This window comes from Apodemus sylvaticus, chromosome X (genome assembly GCF_947179515.1).
Source record: "Apodemus sylvaticus chromosome X, mApoSyl1.1, whole genome shotgun sequence".
Classification (NCBI taxonomy): domain Eukaryota; kingdom Metazoa; phylum Chordata; class Mammalia; order Rodentia; family Muridae; genus Apodemus; species Apodemus sylvaticus.
The window spans coordinates 62,341,802-62,361,845 of NC_067495.1; the positions used below are offsets into that span (position 1 = coordinate 62,341,802).

At 37.7% G+C, this 20,044-nt stretch overlaps 1 protein-coding gene across 4 annotated transcripts in view; it reads left to right on the plus strand.

The window, feature by feature from the left end:
* Taf1 (TATA-box binding protein associated factor 1) overlaps positions 1 to 20,044 on the plus strand; it is an 80,970-nt gene that overhangs the window by 44,151 nt on the left and 16,775 nt on the right. For all 4 annotated transcript variants that reach the window (XM_052170490.1, XM_052170491.1, XM_052170488.1 and 1 more), the window contains exons 29-35: positions 3,225 to 3,292; positions 5,133 to 5,255; positions 6,758 to 6,850; positions 6,940 to 7,024; positions 15,027 to 15,094; positions 15,558 to 15,674; positions 19,049 to 19,174. In XM_052170490.1, the coding sequence (XP_052026450.1) occupies positions 3,225 to 3,292; positions 5,133 to 5,255; positions 6,758 to 6,850; positions 6,940 to 7,024; positions 15,027 to 15,094; positions 15,558 to 15,674; positions 19,049 to 19,174 (680 nt within the window). The remainder of the gene's footprint in view (positions 1 to 3,224; positions 3,293 to 5,132; positions 5,256 to 6,757; positions 6,851 to 6,939; positions 7,025 to 15,026; positions 15,095 to 15,557; positions 15,675 to 19,048; positions 19,175 to 20,044) is intronic.

Here is a 20,044-nt window from a genome sequence, read left to right on the forward strand (position 1 = left end):
TATTGTTAATACATATTTTGGATTTGTCCACTTTAAAACTAACATAAACAGTTGTGAACATTTATGTTTAACCTTTTGTGTAGACATTTGCTTTCATTTCTCTTTGGTATATGCATAGGAGAGGAATTGCTGAGTTTATAGGGTAGCTTTGACTAGCTTCTTGAAAGCCTACTACTTTGTAGAGTAGCTGTATCACTTTGTAGTTCTACCAGATATGTAACATGCATTTCATCCACATTCTGCCTTCTCATCCTTACCAACACTGCTTGTTAGCCTTTCTATTGTAGTCATCCTAGTTTGTTTCAAATGGCACATCAGGTCTCCTTAATGACACTAAGAATCTTTGCATGTATTTAGGATATTGCCCACTTTTTCCTTCTTGATGCTCTCTTCTCTCCTTTCCAGGAGTATTTTATATAGCATTATTTTTTACTTTTTACTTTACATTTACTTTATGTGTACGTGATTTTAAGTATCTACAGAGACCGGAGGCTTTGGATCACCCTGAAAATAGTTATTTATACCTGATAGGGATACTGGAAATTGAACTACAAGAGCTGTACACACTTTTAATCACTGAGCCATCTCTCTGGCTCTTAATATTTTCTTACTACTTCAGCTCCTATATGTCCTCTGATGTCCCTATCTTTTGTCTCTACATCTATTCAAGACTTCATAGCTTTGCTTCCAGGTATTTGCTAGACATGACAGTTCTCATTGTCCTATTGGCAATTCATTATATGATTGCTTGTGTAGATAAATAGTTTTGCTGACTGCCTAGCTGTACAACCTAGAAATTTCGGTCACAGTTGATCCCATGCTCCTTTTCTCACACTCATAACAAAGTCCTATAAACTCTACCAACTGCATTTTTTAAACTTGTCCCTTTCCTTTTTGTCACCCTTGCTTCTTGGTTAATTGGAGCCCTTGATATCTCTTGTTTAACCTCTTGCAACAGTTTCCAAATAGTGTTTTTGCTTTAATTCTTCTTATTGTTGACAGGGTGGCAATTCTCCCCTAAAACTCAAATTTAGGAAGTTACTATCTTAGACTAATGGGTGTAGCACAGGGGTAGAGCACTTGGTTAGCATGTTTGTTATCCAAGTATCAGAAACAAGTGAACAAAGAAAAGAAACATTTTTTTTTGTTTTTTTGATTTGGTTTTTTGAGACAGGGTTTCTCTGTGTAGCCCTGGATGTCCTGGAACTCACTCTGTAGACCAGGCTGGCCTCGAACTCAGAAATCGTGCTCCACCACCTACCGGCCAAGAAACATCATTTTAAAATGAGTTTAAAATACTTTCTAGTACCTTTCTAGTACCTATAAAATAAGATTGTCTAATGTTGTCCCTTCTGATTTTCCAAGTTCACATCCTATCTTTCATATGTATGTATGTATGTATGTATGTATGTATGTATGTATGTATTTATCAAAGCTAATTGTGGCCCTGATGAAATGAACTGTAGCATATTTATATGAATTTGACTAATTAGTTCTGTGTCTTTGTTCCTTCTCTCTGGAATGTGCTTCCCTATTGTATGCCCAGTGAACTATTCTTTAATAACTACCTAAATGTAAGTTAGAACAAGCCTTCCCTACTCCCCACCGAAAGCAAATTTTTTTTGCTTTTTTTTTATTGTACTAAAGATTGAGCCCAGAACTTCCAGCATGCTAGGCAAGTACTCTACCTTTTAGCTATAGGCCAGCCTACCTTTTAGTTTTATTTTGTAATGACACCTTGCTAAGTTGCACAGGCTAGCCTTGAACTTTTCTTGTAGTCCAGCCTGAATTTAAACTTGCAACCTATGCCTCAACCTCCTAAGTAGCTAAAATCCCCAGCCTGTATCACCAGTCTTGGTTTCCATTATCAGATTTGATATACAGGGAAATAGAATATGGTTTATATGCAATCGGTATATTTCATTTATACTGATAGTTTTTTTTAAACTTTTATGGAAATTAAGACCAATGAACTTTAGTGTACCTACTCACTGAATTTAACAATTTGTCAGTTTGTGGTGAGTCTTCTGTATTATAGATTTTCTGACTGTATCCTTTCAGTCATAGATATTTGATAGGATTACACTGTCCTACACTGATTTCTTTTCAAGTCATTTTCTTTGGCTAATCCAGTATCTTTCTATTCCAGTTAGAGCTGGGTGGTGGTGGTGCAGGTTTTAATCCCAGCACTTGGGAGGCAGAGGCAAATGTATTTCTGAATTTGAGGCCAGTCTGGTCTACATAGTGAATTCCAGGACAACCAAAACTGCTCAGAGAAACCCTGTTTTATAAAACAAAAACAAAAACAAAAACAAAAGAAGAAAAAGAAATCCTAGTTAGATGAAAATGTTTTCGGGGTTTCTTTTTAGGTCTGAAATGGTTCTACCCTGGATCTCCTAGTCCTCTGGTTGAAGCATCTCAAATGCTGTGATTATAGGTATATGTCCCTGACTCCCAGGTCAAAATGTTTTAACTATTCAAAAGATGAGCTTAAATGAAGCAGCTATAAGCAGAGGATGTACAAGAGAGATCACTTAGTTCAAGAATTTTCTGAAGCTCTTGGTGAGGATTTCTGGGAAACTGAAATAGTCTATATGCTGAGAATCTGTCTACTAAGCAGAAAGATTAAAAAAAAAGATGTTCATTGATCTCTTTACCATTCTTAAACACATTGTTCTCCATCCACAGAATAATTTTCAACATATTAAAAGCAGCAATAAAACTGGCTCATACCTTTACTCTCAGCACTAGGGAGACAGAGGCAAGTGAATCTCTAAGTTTGAGACTAGCCTTGTCTACATAGACAGTTCCTGGCTAGCCAGAGCTACATAATGAGACTGTCTCAAAAAACAAAAACAAACAAAAGCAGCTGTAATTCAAGAGTATATGGTCACAAATAGACAACAGTTAAATTTCATTTAAATTATCTATCCATTGATATATTAGGCACTGAGAAAATGAAGTAAAGACTGGTAGTTTCTGTACCTTGTGTGGTAGCACATACCTGTAATCCCAAGGAGGTGAAGGTGGAAGGATCTGAAGTTGAAAGTAATTCTCAGCTACATAGTCAGTTCAAGACCAGCCTGGGATAAATGAGACTTTATATATCTACCTCAGTTACTAGGCTGGTGCCTGGGACAGTTTAGGTTCTTTAGTAAATGTATGAAGTGTTGGAAACATGTGGCAACTTTGATTGATAATGGCCATTTCTCATTCCTCTGTAGGGCCAAAACACTCACTGACTCAGATTTCTCAATCCATGCTGGATCTCTGTGATGAAAAACTCAAAGAGGTAAGAATTAAAGATAAGGCAAAGTAGTGGGCATAGTGACATCAACCTAGAATCCTAGCACTTGGGAGTTGGAGGCAGGAGGATCAGGAGTGTAACATCATCCTCAACTACATATTGAGTTCAGGAAGAGCCTAAACTACATAGGACTTTGACTCAAAAATCAAATAAATAAATTTTTAAAAAATGAGAAATGCTGTGGTATATGAAGGTTAAGAATAGTAGAGTTTGGGAACTAGTGTATTTAACAGAAGAAACAGTACCCAAGGGAATGACAAATCTTGGTGTATTTGAGGGGTAGGGATTTAGAAAATATATAGGCACTATGTTCTATAGACGGGAAAGCCAAGTCCAAAGAAGAAAGTTCCTTGCTCTGGAATCATGCAGGATATAAGATCTAGAACCCAGTAACTTTAGAAAGAATAATGGAAAATTACTTCCCAGGAGATACCCTGCAGCTTATATTTCAACTTGTGCTATACCAGAGAAACATACTGAAAAACAATGAGATACTGCCTTATCTAGCTCACGCTGGCTTGGAACTCAGTGTGTCTAGTAGTTGGCTTTAACTTTCCCTCACCCTCCCAAATTCTAGGATTATAGGGTCTGTCCTAGCCACTAGGCCTAGAAACAGTTTAATTTCTAAAACCTAATCTAAAAAAATTAAAGGAAAATCTTCTGGACTGTTTTGTTTGTTTTCTTTCCTTGTGTGTTTGAAAGTGAACCCAGGGTCTTCCATTACTAAGTAAGCACTCTACCACTAAGTTACAGCCCTGTCCCTCTTTAAACCCCTATTCTTACCAACGAAGATATGGTACCTTAAAATTTTATAAAAGTACAGGTAATAATGAAGTTCAATACTGACATAGATAGCTTAACAAAAGAGAACATGATTGATAAACATAGAAAATTTTATCACCTTGATTGAGATAAATTGTGTGTTTAAGCCATAGTTAGCTGGGCATAGTAATACATACCTGTGATTGTAGCCCTTAAGAGTCAAAGGCAGGACGAGCACAAGTTCTGAGTCAGCCTGGGCTATATATTGAGACTCTGTCTCAAAATTAAAAAACAAAACAACCAAAAATACCCTCCTCCTAATTAGGTTCCTCTCGATATCTGTTAAAATGCTAAAGTTTTTTATACAGTATGGAGATTCAGTATTGGTACACAGGGGAGGTATAGGTAAGAGGATCAGAAATTCAAGGTAATTTGTTCAAGGTTAGCCTGTGACTTAGGAGACCCTGTCTCAACAAAAGGGGGGGGGGTGTTATGAGACTAAGGATTAAAGATACAGACAGTGAGAACACAGAGGATACAGGCAATGAGAACATAGAAATTTTCATAGTACACAGACTGAAATGAATTCATTTAATTAAGTTCTTTTGTACAAGTCACTAATCAAGCTGGGGTTGTATATTAAGTGTGAAGTCAGCCTGGGTTACATAGTATACATACCCTATTAGAAAAACAAACAGAGTCATTAACTACTGGTAATATTCTGTATTCTTGACATTCATTCTATGTAAAAGACAGTGTTATAAAAGCCAAATTTGCCAAAGATGTTGTTGTAGCTAAACTAGTGATGTCTTGATCTTTCCATTCTTGGTGTTATACAAGAATGGGATGTAGAATATGGGATTTGCTGACATGTTCCTTTGTGATCCTTTAGCAAAAGTATCATTTATCTAGATTGACCTTAAACTGGATAGTAGATAATTCAGAGGTAAAGTTTTGGGGACTAAAGTCATAGACAGCTAGCTGTACTTTAAAATATCTTTAGCTTTTCTGTGAATATCATACTTCAGGAAAACTGCTTTCATTTTGTTTTGCTTTATTTCAGAAAGAGGATAAGTTGGCACGTTTAGAGAAAGCTATCAACCCCTTGCTTGATGATGATGATCAAGTAGCGTTTTCTTTTATTCTGGATAATATTGTTACTCAGAAAATGATGGCAGTTCCAGATGTAAGTAATTTTCATGCCAAATATTGAGAGGATAGTGGTAGAGGATAGAAAGAAGTGCATAGAGTAAGTATGTGTGTATTAAGAGATTAAGATACATGGGTGATGTATGTCTGTAGGAACTGGGATGTAATTTTAAATATCAACCTTTTCTTAAAGATTATTTATTTATTATACATAAGTACATTGTAGCTGTCTTCAGACACACCAGAAGAGGGCATCAGATCCCATTACAGATGGTTGTGAGCCACCATTCATGCTGGCAGTTGAACTCAGGACCTTTGGAAGAACAGTCAGTGCTCTTAACCACTGGGCCATCTCTCCAGCCTAAATACCAACCTTTTGCTCTGTGAATTCATTATCATTAAAAATAAAGATGCCAAGTGTCTTTGAAAATTAAGAGGTTCTTACTTCCTATTGCCAGTATTTAGTATTTATACACTCTTGAATATCCCAGGGGAGCAGAGCTGTCAACTAATAGTAGGTTCTTGATTTAGAAATGCTCATATACAAATAACACTTCCAACATTTTTATTATATTTTTTTTATTTGTGCATGTTGGGGAGGAAGGCATAAGTCATGTTTTGTGTATAGTCAAAACAACTTGATAGGGTATAGTGGTACAACCTCTCATCCTAGACTTGAGAGACAAAAAGCAGGTGGACCTCTGAATTCAGGCAAGCCAGGGCTACACAGTAGGACGCTGTCTTTTCTTTTTTAAAAGCCCTTGGGGAATTGGACTTCCCTTCTAACCTGTGGGTTCCAGGAATTAAATTCAGGTCAGTGAGCTTGTTGGTAATCACCTCTGCTCACTTAGGCATCTTGCCTGTTCACAAAAAATACTCAACAATTATTCAATGTTTGTTGTGCCTCTTTGTTTAATTTTTCTTTTTTTTTTTTCAACCTTTATGGCAAGGCTATCATTTATCATGCTAGTTCTGTGGACCATTTTATATATTGGTCCCTCCCCCAGAATTTCTGAATTAAATTTTCTGTTGCATATAGTCATAATAATCTATGTCTACAGTGTTAAAAAATTTCTAGATGGAACTATGGAATAAGGAATTTTATTCTAGTTTGCAAAACTTAGTCTTTAACACAGAAATAAGATTTTGTTTTTGTTTTTGTTTTTTGTTCCTCCCCGCCCCCAGACAGGGCTTCTCTGTGTAGCCCTGGCTGTCCTGGAACTCACTCTGTAGACCAGGCTGGCCGTGAACTCAGAAATCCCGCCTGCCTCTGCCTCCCAAGTGCTGGGATTAAAGGTGTGCGCCACCACCACCCAGCAGAAATAAGATTTTAGTTGTAAGTTTAGAAGAGGGATTCTCACTTTATCTGGATGTAAGAATCCTTAATGAGATCCTGAATTTACAGATAATTTTGTGTGTAGATTTGTATTTCTGTGGAAAGAGTCTACACTTTTCATCAGAATTATTTATAACTCAATGAAAATTGGGCCTCTTTGGTATAAATAATGGTTTTCATTTGACTTCCCGTGTTTTTACTAGTCTTGGCCATTTCATCACCCAGTTAATAAGAAGTTTGTTCCAGATTATTACAAAGTAATTGTCAGTCCAATGGATTTGGAGACTATACGTAAAGTGAGTGATTTTTTTTTTTAATAATCAGTGGCTTTTTATAATAGATATTTTTGTATGTGTAGCTGAGTGTCTGATTGTTTTTATCATAGAATATCTCCAAGCACAAATACCAGAGTCGAGAGAGCTTTCTAGATGATGTAAACCTGATTCTGACCAACAGTGTTAAGTACAATGGTGGGTATTTTTTTTCCTCTATCATCAGTCTTATCTATCCAGCATTAATTTGCATTACTAAAATTTTAAGGCTTAAGCAAGTTTGAGCAGTGATAGCTAAATCAAGTATCTCAGTTTACTTTTTAAAATTTTGTTTTTGCATTTATGTATTTGTGCTATCCTTGTGTGCTATTGGAGGTTAGGGACAACTCAGAGAGTTGGGTCTCTGTTTCACCATGTGGGTTGGAACCTAGATTGTCAGATTCGGTGCTGAACCATTTAATCTTCTCCATTTTTAAAGTGGGTACATATTTTAGTGTATGTTATTAAAGAATCATGGCACCAGGCGAGGATGCCCAATGCCTTTGATCCCAGCACTTGGGAGGCAGAGGCAGGTGGAGTTCTGAGTTCGAGGTCAACCTGCTCTACAGAGTGAGTTCCAGGACAGCCAGGGCTATACTGAGAAACCCTGTCTCAAACCAAAGTGAGATGGGGGCAGGGAGAGAGAGAGAAAAAATCATGGAAATCAGTCTATCCTTACTTTTGAAATTGTGTAAAGCATAGGAAAATGAGGTATTAATGAAAATCAAATGGATGGGATGTTCCCTGTCCTTTCAGTCATCATTGTGTTTCTATAAGCTTTGAAAACATCCCAAAGTTATATGGAGCTGAGGCTGAAATGTGTAGCTGACTATAGACCATGGCAGACTTCACTGTGTGTAATTTTGCTCAGCACCTGAATTGATAGAATAATGTGTGCTAAATGCTTTGCTAGCTGCTTTATCTTCTGATGGTAAGGATGTTCTCTGAGTTTAAGTGCTTTATACTTCAGTTGATATAAACAATTAAAACACATCTTGACAAGGGCTATAAATAGAAAGATATATCAATTGCATTAGTAGTAAAACAGTACTTAATCTGAGAGCTAGGAAAGACTTCATAAACTAGTAAAAGTTGTTTTTGAGACATGGTCTCATGTATCATAGGGTGTCCTTGAGCCTGCTCTACACTTGAGTTCATCTTCCTGCTCCCACCTCTCATGTTTGTGGGGCACCAAGCATGGCTAAGTCATTTTTTTTGAGACAGAGTCTCACTGTGTAGCCCTGCCTGGCCTGGAACGCACAATGTAGACCTCAAAGAGACTTGCCTGTCTGTTAGGATTAAAGGTATGTGCCACCACATTCAATCCAAAAATTTAGTATAATTAAAAACTTTTTTAATAGCCAGGTGTGATGGTACACACCTTTAATTCCAGCACTTGGGAGGCAGAAGCAGGTAAATCTCTGAGTTTGAGGACAGCCTGCTCTACAGAGCAAGGTCCAGGACAGCCAAGGGCTACATAGAAGATATTGTCTCAAATAACAAAAAAAGAAAGAAGAAAAGCAATAAGAATGGAAAGGTAACACAGATTATATAGATAGTAAGAAAATAGAATTGATACTTCATAATTGGACCACGATTGATACCTTCATAAAATGATCTGTGTGTTTCTGTGGAACATTACAGAGTATAACCTAGAATATGTTTTGATAGAATGGAGGTATAACTTATTTAAATGAAGTTTTGAAGTGATTGTTTGTTTGTTTGGAGACAGGGTTTCTCTGTATAGCCCTGGCTGTCCTGGAACTCACTCTGTACACCAGGGTTGCCTTGAACTTAGAAATCGGCCTGCCTCTGCCTCCCAAGTGCTAGGATTACAGGCATGTGCCACCACTGCCTGGCTGGACTTTTTTTTTTTTGAGATGAGGGAGGGTTTTACTGTGTTGCTCAGACTGGCCTACAAATCCTGACTTGAGTGATCCTTCTGTCTCAGCTCTCTAATATAGGTACATACAGCCATACTTACTCTTATTTTAATTTTTCATTTATTTCTTCAGTTTACATCCCATTATCCAGTTTTCATTTAATTTTAACTTCTTCATATATGCCACATTATATACAAGACGATTTCCATAGAATTTCAAATTTTTATTCTTTTTTAATGATAGGTTTCTTTGAATATGCAGTATTTCTCTATCTTTTAATTTCCTATTCATGTTTCACTTATAGCTTTTTGGTTTGTATTGCTTTTGAGATGGTCTTGCTATGCTGCTCAGGTTAACCTCAAATTAGTTATCTTCCTCAATGATAGGATTGTACAGTTTTATGCCTCTGCTTCCAGCTTTTTACTCCAATATAGCTTCTACTGTGCCAAGTATATCCTAAGTGAATAAGGGAACATATTTCCCTTTGATAATAGGCCATTTACAGTCCTTATTGTGATATTGCTCCAAGAGTTAGTCACTTCCTTAAAACTGTACTGTGATGACAGCTGTCCTTTTTAAACCTTTTCAAACCTTTTCAGTCTCCTTGCTGAATATTCTTACTCATATACTTCAACAACCATCTCCTTCTTGATGAAACTACTCTAGACAAAGATTTATGCCTCCAACCACATAAACATTATGTGGTTTAACATTTAAAAAATGTTCTTTTTTTTTTAAATCATGACTACATGTTTGTGTGCATGTGCATTTAGTATCTACAAAGGCCAGAAGAGGACATTAGATTCTCTAGGCTAGAGAGAAAGGGGGAGGGAGGGAGAGGGAGGGAAGAAAGAGAGCATGAGTGCATTATGAGCTACCTGTGGATGCTGGTCCTCTGCAAGAGCAGCCAGTACTCTTAACCATTGAGCCACCTTGCTGGCCATATAAAATAAATATTAGAAAGGAAGGCCAAAGGGCACAGTGCTTGGAAAGTGAGGTGGTGCTGTAGAATGACAGGAAGAAGTCCATTTCAAGTGTAAGAAAGCTGCTAAAATCAGGTCTAGGGAGTTGGGTTTCCGAGTATCTCATCACTTGCTGAATAACGTCTCAATAAGTGTTCCTTGTCACTCTTTATCAGTGGTTCCTTAAGTACAGTTTTGTAGTACTGTATGCTTCCTTGAAATTTGAACTTTGGGCTGGGAATATCTTTGGGTAACAGCATAACTTTAATCCCAGCACATTATAAGCACAGGCAGGCAGATCTCTGAGAGTTTGAGGCCAGCATGATGGTGAGTTCCAGGCCAGACCAGCTAGAGTTACATAGTGAATTCTATCTCATTGTATAGCCCTGGCTATCCTGGAGTTCCCTATGTAGACCATTGTACCTGTTTTACAATAAGTGGTTAAGGGGCTGGAGAGATTGCTCAGTGGTTAAGAGCATTGACTGCTCTTCCAGAGGTCCTGAGTTCAACTCCCAGCAACAACATGGTGGCTCAAAACCATCTGTAATGAGATCTGATGCCCTCTTCTGGTGTGTCTGAGGACAGCTACAGTATATTCATATACATGTAATAAATAAAATCTTTAAAAATGAATATTTAGCTGGGTGTTGGTGACACTTGCCTTCATTCCAAGCTTAGGAGGCATAGGCAGGAGGATCTTTGAGTTCCAGGCCAGCCAGAGCTATATGTAGGACCCTGTCTCAAACAATAAAAACAAATCTAAGTAGTAAATCTAAGTTAAAAAATGCCATTTTGTTTGTTGAAGACAGGGTCTCACTTTGTAGTCTTGGCTGGCCTTGAACTCATAAAGACCTGCCTGCTTCTGCCTCCTAAGTGCTGTAATTAAAAGCATACACCACCACATTCAGCTTACCTAGAATTGGTTATGTAGACAAGGCTGGCCTCTGCTTCCTAAGTATTGGTATTGTTTTCTGCATGTGTGAGTGTGATACTTATTTTCTTAGGAGAAAATTATTTCTAGTATGGTAGAAATAGTAATAAGGGAACTGTAAGCCTAGGAATAATAGCAAACCCGCTTACCTAGTCAACAGGTAATTGTCTTTGTAATTTTACAGCTATTTAGCAAGTAATAATGCTTGTTTCTCCTCTCCTTGCTTTGTTTGCTTCTTGTTACATCACTGCAAATACAGGAAAAGAGAACTTATTTTATCTTAATAACATACTGATTTCCTAAAACAGTAATTGAAATTACCACTATTTAAGAACATGATTCTCTAAGCTCTGAAAATCCATATTTAAATTTTTTTCAGTAAGACAGTTGAGGTCCCTCTGGCCATGATTTAATAAAAAAGTGAAATATACTTAGAGGTTTTTGTTGCTAGTGGGTAACTTAATCTGTTGGGTAGATTGATAGTTTAGCTTATCTTTCCTGGTAATTATGGCACCATTCTGGAAACAACTGGTGTGTGTGTGTGTGTGTGTGTGTGTGTGTGTGTGTGTGTGGTGTATGTTTTTCCTTGTAGAGTCTAGGAAGCTGGACTTCTATTTCTGTTTAATTCTCCCTCCCAGCAGCCTCAACACTTTGTTCCCAGAGAGGCCCCATTACCTTTGCATGTCTATCTTTTTTCCCTTATAGCCCATCAGCTTACTTTTAGTAGGTTCCTGATGTATTTCAAGATACAGAGTAGTATTTTTAGCTTTATGGAGGTGGATGTGGACCTTTGGATAATTTTATTCTACCCAGAAAAAAGATCATACAGAATTTTGTTCAGGAAGTTTATAAATCTCTTTGCTTCATTACTTCTTCATTAAAGAACTGCTGCTATAAATAACAGTAAAAAAATGTCTAGGTATGTGTATACACTTAACAGTGGTTTACCCAACTCTAGCATATTTAATTATAAAGACTTAAATGCTAATTTTCTTACATAGTAGCATAATGGAATTAAATAGCTTGAAAATTTGTTACTCTTGAACATAGGCTGTCTACGCAACACTGATTTTTTTCCTAAAGTTTTTGCTGTATATGGTGATGCATACCTTTAATCCCAGTACATGGGAGACAGAGACAGGAGGACTTGGTCTACATAGCAAGTTTCAGGATTGCCAAGGCTACTGAGAGGCACCCTATCTGGAAAAAAAGAAAAAGATTTTTATTCATGTTTGTGGTATGTGTGTCTGTGTGAGAGAGAGACAGAGAGAATGAATATGGGTGCCCTTATAGGCCAAAAGAGAACATTGGATCTCCTGAAATAGGTGGCTGTGAGCCACCTGATGAGATCAGAACCCTGGTTCTCCATAAGAGCAGAAAGCATTCTTAACTACTGAGCTATCTCCAGCCCCTGGATTTTGGATATAAGATAGAAGGTCTCTAACTGTTACAGTCCAGCCTCAAATTTAACTATAGTCCAGGTTAGCCAGGAGGAGTTCATGATCTGCCACTTTATCCTCCCCAGCACTGAGAGGCTGGCAGTATTATGCCTGGCTCCATTTCACATATTTAAAGAGTAGATTGTGTATACTTAGGAGACCTTTTACTTGGAAGGGACTCATTTTTTAGTTTATTTTATGTATATGAATGTTGTTTGCTATATATTTCTCTACATCACATGCATGCCTGGTACCTAAGGAGGTCAGAGAGGGTGTTGGATCTTCTGGAACTGGAGTTACAGATGGTTGCAGACCACCATGTGAGTGTTGGAAAATGCCCAGGAATCCTCTACAAGAACAAGTGCTCTTATCTGTTGAGCCCTCTCTCCAGCCCCTGAAAAGGACTTTGTTATCCATATAGTGGCTTCTAATAATCATAGTAGATATGGCTAGAAAGCACCACAGGTATATATGGTATACTTTTTGTGGGGCTGGAGACCAAACCCAGGGCCTTGTGCATGGTAGGTAAACTGTCCTACTAAGCTCTATCTCTAGTCCCCCCCCCCCCAATGTGGTATACTTTTTAATATTATATCATGGTAAGCAGTAGGTAAATTTCATGGATTACATCTGTGAAAGCTTTTCTTATTGATCTGGGAATATATTTCAGAGAACTTTTCTAGAATAAAGGAAGACCTGGAATCAGTACCCAACACCACATAAACTGGATGTGCTGGAACATGCCTGTAATCTCAGCATTCAGTAGGAAGAGGCAGGCAGATCTCTATAATTCCAAGGCCAACCTGAGCTAATCCTAACCCTAACCCTAATCTAAAACAGGCCCTGTCTCAAATCAGTAAATGAAAGATAAAAAGTGGAGCTGCTAGAACATTTGTACTTATAAAAATGGAGATCAGCTAGGTGGTGGTGTCCCACGCCTGTAATCCCAGCACTCTGGGAGGCAGAGGCAGGTGTATTTCTGAGTTTCGAGGCCAGCCTGGTCTACAGAGTGAGGTCCAACAGCCATGACTACACAGAGAAACCCTGTCTCTAAAAAACCAAATCCAAAAAAAACCAAAATAAAAAAAAATGGAGGTCAGCAGTGGTTAAATAGGAGTCAGGAAAGAGCAAATCGGGGTGTTCTTGTGGCTAATGGAAACCCTATTTTAATAGACCTGTAGATACTCTTTCTTGCCATATATTATTTTTTAGTGTGTGTGTGTGTGTGTGTGTGTGTGTGTGAGTGTGTGTTTTAAAAAAACATGGTCTCACCATGTATCTTTGGATTGCCTGAAATATACTATATCTCTTCCTGCCTCTGCCTCCTGAGTTCTTGGATTAAAAGCATGTGCCACAATGCCTGGTCATTAATCTGCTGTTTAGATTTTATGAAACATCAACCGTTTGGTTTTTATCTGAAATCGTATAGTACATGTTGTACGTTAGTTTTTTAGAAGTTTTCATTGAGACATAACTTACCATAGGAAAATGCATATAGGAGCTGGAAATGGATCTTAGTTGGTAGAGTGTTTGCCTAGCATACATACAGCTCTGGGTTCAGTTGCTAGGAAAACATCAACTAGTCATGGTGGTGCAGGCCTCTAATTTGAATATTGACTAGCTGTTCATTATTTATTCATTCATTCATTCATTCATTCATTCATTTGTTACTGTGAGAGGGTCTCACTATGTAGCCCTGGCTGGCCTGGAACTATGTAAACCAAGCTGGCCTTGAATTTACAGAGATTCACCTGCTTTCTCTGGAATTAAAAATGTGCCAACACACCTGGCTTAAAGGATTCTTATGTTAGATATGATGCAGTTTGGCTTAAAGGTAGTTCTTATTTTGTAAGAAGTCTTTATATTTTAGGGTAGTTCCAGGTTCAAGGCAAAATTGATTGAAATTACAGAGGTCCAATATACTCCTTACTCCTTATACCAAAGTGGTACAATACTTTTATTAACAGATGAACCTTCACTGACACTCCGAATCACTTGCAACTATAGTTTACATAAGGATTCTTTGTTTATTTGAGGTGGGGTCTCTAAGGGAACTTAGACCTTGTTATATAAAAGTAGAGTCATAGATGCCTATAATCCCAGAATTCAGGAAGCAGAGACCAGGGGATCATGTGTTTGAAGTCAGTCCAGAACACATAATGAGATCTTATATCCAAAATAATTTGAGGAGTCTGGAAAACAAATAGAAAAGTCAAGCAGAAATTTAAGGATTAAAACATAGGTTTTCTGAGTTTTAAATAATGATATATTATTGGGTAAAAACAATCTCAAATTTTTGTTTTTAAATTGCAATATATGAGGCTGGAGTGATTGTTCAGTGATTAAGAGCACTGGTTACTCTTCCTGAGGACCTGGGTTGACCTCCCAGCATGTACATGGCAGCCCAAGCCATTTATTTGTAACTCCAGTCCAAAAGTCTCTTCTGCCCTCTTTGGGTACCAAGTATGTATAAGGTATGCAGGAATACACACGGGTAAAACACCCACATGCATAGCATAAAAAATAAACTTTAGTGGGGCGGTGGTGGCACTTGGGAGGCAGAGGCAGGTGGATTTCTGAGTTCGAGGCCAGCCTGGTCTACAGAGTGAGTTCCAGGACAGCCAGGGCTACACAGAGAAACCCTGTCTCAAAAAACCAAAAATAAACAAACAAACAAACAAACTTTATCAAGATGGTGGGGGTTTTTTTTGAACACTTTTAATCCCAGCACTCAAAAGACTGAGTAGGCAGATGTCTGTGAGTTCAATGCCAGCCTAATCTACACGGCTAGTTCCAGGACAGCCAGGGCTATACAAAGAAATTCCTAATAAACAAACTTTAATGATTATTTTAATAAATAAATTGCAATGTATGTATTAAATCAGTATGTTGGAAAAATGTAAAACTCTTGAAGTTACAAAGGTGGTCATTTTATTTCTTTCATAGGGCCTGAGAGTCAATATACTAAGACTGCTCAGGAGATTGTGAACGTTTGTCACCAGACATTAACTGAGGTAGGTGGTAGAGAAGATCTAGCTCCCTGAAACCTTTCTGTTGTGTCCTTGAGTGTGAAACTTTACCTCACCTGTTTTCTTTCAAATATAATATTCCACCTTCTGCCCTTATTCCATTACCACTTTCTCTGCTTTCTTTAGGTTATCAGCTGTGTTCTGCTATTAGAATAGAAATACTATGAAGACTGCATTTTTCTAAAAATGTATTTATGTATTTTTATGTATATGAGTGTTCTATCTTCATGTACACCAGAAGATGGCATCTGATTTCATTATGGATGGTTGTGAGCTACCATGTGGTTGCTTGCAGTTGAACTCAGGACCTCTGGAAGAGCAGGCAGTGCTTTTAACCTCTGAGCCATCTCTCCAACCTCGAAGACAGGGACTTTTGTATGTGTGTTTTATTTTTGCCTGCCCAGAACTTAAATGTTGAATGAATTCATTAATTTTATTTGTTTCTCAGTATGATGAACATTTGACTCAACTTGAGAAAGATATTTGTACAGCTAAAGAAGCAGCTCTGGAGGAAGCAGAATTAGAAAGTCTTGACCCAATGACTCCAGGACCTTATACACCTCAGGTAAGCCAAAGGATTAGGAATTTCTTACAATCTTCTTATGGTTTGGGAAATTGGGAGCATGTTAACAGATCTGTTTACTGAGATACCATTCTTCTCTGTCCTTCCTCTTCATATGCCTTTCGTGTGCTTTCTTGTCTTCTCAAAGGCTAAGGTGAGTGAGGGCCATGGGTCTTTGTGGCCTTGTCGAATCCAGAAGAGGCAACTATGGGATGAATGAGTGGGGTGGTTGTTTATAGTGTGTGAGAATACCAGGTTCCTGACTATTATAGCCAGAGGCATCCTCTAGGTCTCTAGTTGTTTCATTGGTAAATTTTGGGGTTCTAGGACATCCTAGAATGTAGGCTGCTCAGTTACAGATAGGGGCCATATTGTTCTTGTGTTTTCCAGATGTCTGATTTTAGAAGTATGTCAGCATCATAGCTTTTATCACTTAATTTCCAGGGTTAATTACTTTCCTACTGAATGAAGACTGTTTTAAGTTTAATATGTTAAAAGACTAGAAAGAAGAATGAATAAGAAATTTTTAGTTCTTTCTGGTCTGACTGAACGTGTTGAATATTTCCTCTAGTCTTAGAAAGTTAGCATATTTGAAAAATAGACTTGAAGCAGAAAAATGAGCAGGTCCTTGGTCTATATTGGAGACACAGTGATGGAGTGGAAAACATGTGAGGTTTGATATAAAATAGGCCTGGGTGTGAGTCTTAGCTCTGCTGGAATCTACTTTTGTAATATTGGAAAATTAACATTTCTATTCCCATTTCTCTAAGACATGCTTTCCAATATTAAATGAGTTAATTTGTTCGGCACGTTATAGGCATTTGATAAATATTTGTTTTCTTTTTTGTATGAAGGATTTTTTTGTAAAGCTCCCAGAGACTCTTTCAATTTAACTGAACAGTTTAATGCAGAATTCCTTCCAATTCCTATAGGGTTATTTTTCATTCTTCCCCGGTTTCACTCCAAACTTATATGCACCATACGTGATCTCTGTTGGATTTTTGCTGTCTCTGTGTCTCATTCGTACACTTTCTCTATCTATCTTTTACTCTCTCTTTCATCCCAAAACATAGGTTACTGAGGGGCCAGGTATAAAGAACCCTCAGATACTTCTTCAAGGTCCAGAACAAGGAAAGGCTCTTGGAGTTGTATGGGCAGATTGGGTCAAGGGGGCTTGGGTGAGTGATGTTGCCCAGGAAGGCCTTGTTTGCTAATAGGCTCACAATTTCCACAAGGTACTTTCTGGTAAGTTAAAGCTTGGATACTAGCCATCATTATCTAGCGGAATCTAACCACCAATTAGTATGTGCTTTTCTTGGGTCTTAGACAGTCATAAACCTAGACCATCGGTGAATCAAAGCATTGTCCTTCCTGAGCATAGCTGCTTTGGTATACTTAGTGAGTTTCCTCTGGAGAGTATGTATGGCTAGTACTGCTTCATTCTTTTCACTTCAAGCTCTCATCTTTCCCTTCACTTATGTGTATAACCTTTAAGATAGCCAAAGTCATTGCTTGTTAACTCAAGGAATTTAGATTCCCCTGTGTGACCATCCTTACTCACTACTATGTTAAATCAAAACATTATTAGAAAGTATCTGTATTAGATTAACCTGTCATAGTTTTGATTGTATGGAAGCACAGCATTAATCACGTCATTTTCAACTTCCGGATTGTGACAGTCAGTAGTGTATTTGCATCTGGATACTTCTATTGAAACTTGAATTGAGCTCAATACTTTGGAATTATTCATTTTACAGTTTCCCACAATACTCTTTATTTTCATACTATATTTAAAAATTTGTAGAAAGTTTATTTGTGCTGTAACGTTTTTAAATCTATTTTGAAAAATCAGATCTTTTCAGTCAATCTTGTTTGCTTGCTTGTTTACAACACTTCCATGGGTATGCATTTGGGTTTTTTGTTTTGTTTTTGTTTTGTTTGTTTTAGGGTTTTTTTTTTTTTTTTTTTTTTTGAGACAGGATCTGGCTTTGTGGCCCAGACTGTGATCTTCCTGATTGAACTTTCCTGGTACTGGGACTATAGGCTTTTGTCCCATAAGCAAGTGTTGTACTAATAAAAGTAATACCATGATTGGGGAGAATTAGAAGCTAGGGCTAGAGAGATAGCTCAGCAGTTGAGTACTTGCTGTTCTTTCTGGAGACCTGACTTTGATTGCTAGCGCTCACTCTATGACTTGCTGTTTTAACTTCAGCTCCAGAGGTTCTAACACCTTCTGGCCTCTACACACACTGCACTCATATGCACAAACCCACACTCAGACATTCACATATACATATATTTTGCTGTTGTTTATATATACAGGGTTTCTCTGTGTGGCCTTGGCTGTAGACCAGGCTGGCCTTGGACTCACAGGGATCTGCCTGCTTCTGCTTCCCAAGTGCTGGGTTTAAAGGAAGGCACCACTACTGCCTAGCCCCCATCATTTTTTAAATGAATAAATAAAATCTTTTTTTAAAAAAATTATTGGAAGATACAAATAAGAGTTGTGTTACTTATCAGTTCCATTTTTTATAACATCAACTACTGAGTATTTTGAGTTTTCATATCTGTAATATGTCTATTTATATCTGTAAATATACTTTAAAAATGAAATTGATGAATATTATTTCCCTTGTTATATTTACTTCATAAATATTTTATCTAGTCTCTCTTATTATTGACTAGAATCCATTTAGTAAATTTCTGCACTTTTCAGGGATGATAAAGGGAAAGGAGCTATCATTTACTAAGTACCAGGTATTGAGTACACATAACTCTTAACCCCGTGAGCTAGATATTATCATCTATGTTTTACAGTTGAGGAAACAGGATGGTTAACAATGGTAGAGCCAAGACTCACTCCCAGGGCTGTTTACTCCAAAGCCCATACTTTTTATTTTAACCATGCCATTTTACTTTGAAGTATCATCCACAAGCTTATAGACTGTCAAACCATCCCATGCCCTTTTTGAAATTTAATTCCTTTATCCAGTTTCTGTTCATGTCTCAAAGTCAGTAAAACTATAACTAATATGAATCCCTGAGCTTAAAAACATCAAGGCAAGGCTTAAAAGAAGAAAGTAGGTTACTGACCAGAGAGGTTGTTAATACATAAACTTGTCCCTAAACTTTATGTGGTTCTACTTTAGTTTTTGAACATATTCAATAAATGCCAGAGTGAATTCATATCTGCTAAAGTAAATGCTATTCAAAGGATTCTAAAAATTTGTGTACAAAGCTGTACCAGGCTATGGTTCCGCTTTAACTGAGTGTTTTGCATGTCCTCTTTCTTCAGTGAATGTTATAAAGGAGAATTCTTTGTATTTCTTCTAGCTGATTTCCTTGGTAGAAGCTAAGTTGTGTGTTTTCTGCCACAGCCTCCTGATTTGTATGATAACAGCACATCCCTCAGTGTTTCTCGAGATGCTTCTGTATATCAAGATGAGAGCAATCTGTCTGTTTTGGATATTCCCAGTGCTACTTCAGAAAAGCAGCTAACACAGGTAGAATGTTATCCCTCTTTGTAAGATTGGTGGTCTGCTTGGTAGGGTGAACATGCAAGGGCTAGAGTGATCGCATGTGTACATGGAAAGTGACTGGATCCTTTAGCTCAGAAAACAAGGCTTTGAAATGTGATGTCTGTAGAACGGTTGGCAGATTGAAACACAACAGACCTTCAGGGAAAGTATTTGAGGCATCAGAACAGCCTAGAAAATGACTGACTAGAAACACCAGCTGCATTCAGAGACAGAGTTCACAACAATTGGTGTAATTTTTGTGTATTTTATGTTATAAACCAAATTAAAAATATGTATAATTTTAACTGGTCTTTGCCAGAGGCATCAAAACATAATCCTTATCTAATGCTGTACCTATTCTCAAGGTTTCATGATAGAGAACAAAACCCAGAAGGGTTTTCTACTTCAAAAGCTTGGGTTATAAAGGAAACCTTCCCTTCTGATGACAGTTAAGAGTGGATCAAAAGCTTCCCTTGTTTTTTTTTTTCTTGCCCTATCTATTATTTCCAAAGAATGACTGGAGGGAAATGCACATGCCTTGAGCTATGTAAACAGCCTCCACTAGCAGTGGGGTTGGCTGGGATATCAAGGAAGAACATCTGTCCTAGGTAAAGAACCCTTGGTTAACTCCTACAAGCACATCCCTCAATAATGTGCTGTGTTCCTTACTCAGACTCGCCAGGGCCAAGGTAGGTTGGGCGAGGAATACTCTGGTGTAGATATTGAAGGGTATGAGGAAAATGGGAAACCTAAGACTCTAGCCCCAGTGAATATGCTTGCAGAAAGCTTATGGTTACATTACATATTTATATGATTTATATGATACAAGCCCCAGTAGTGCAGGGCAGACCAAAT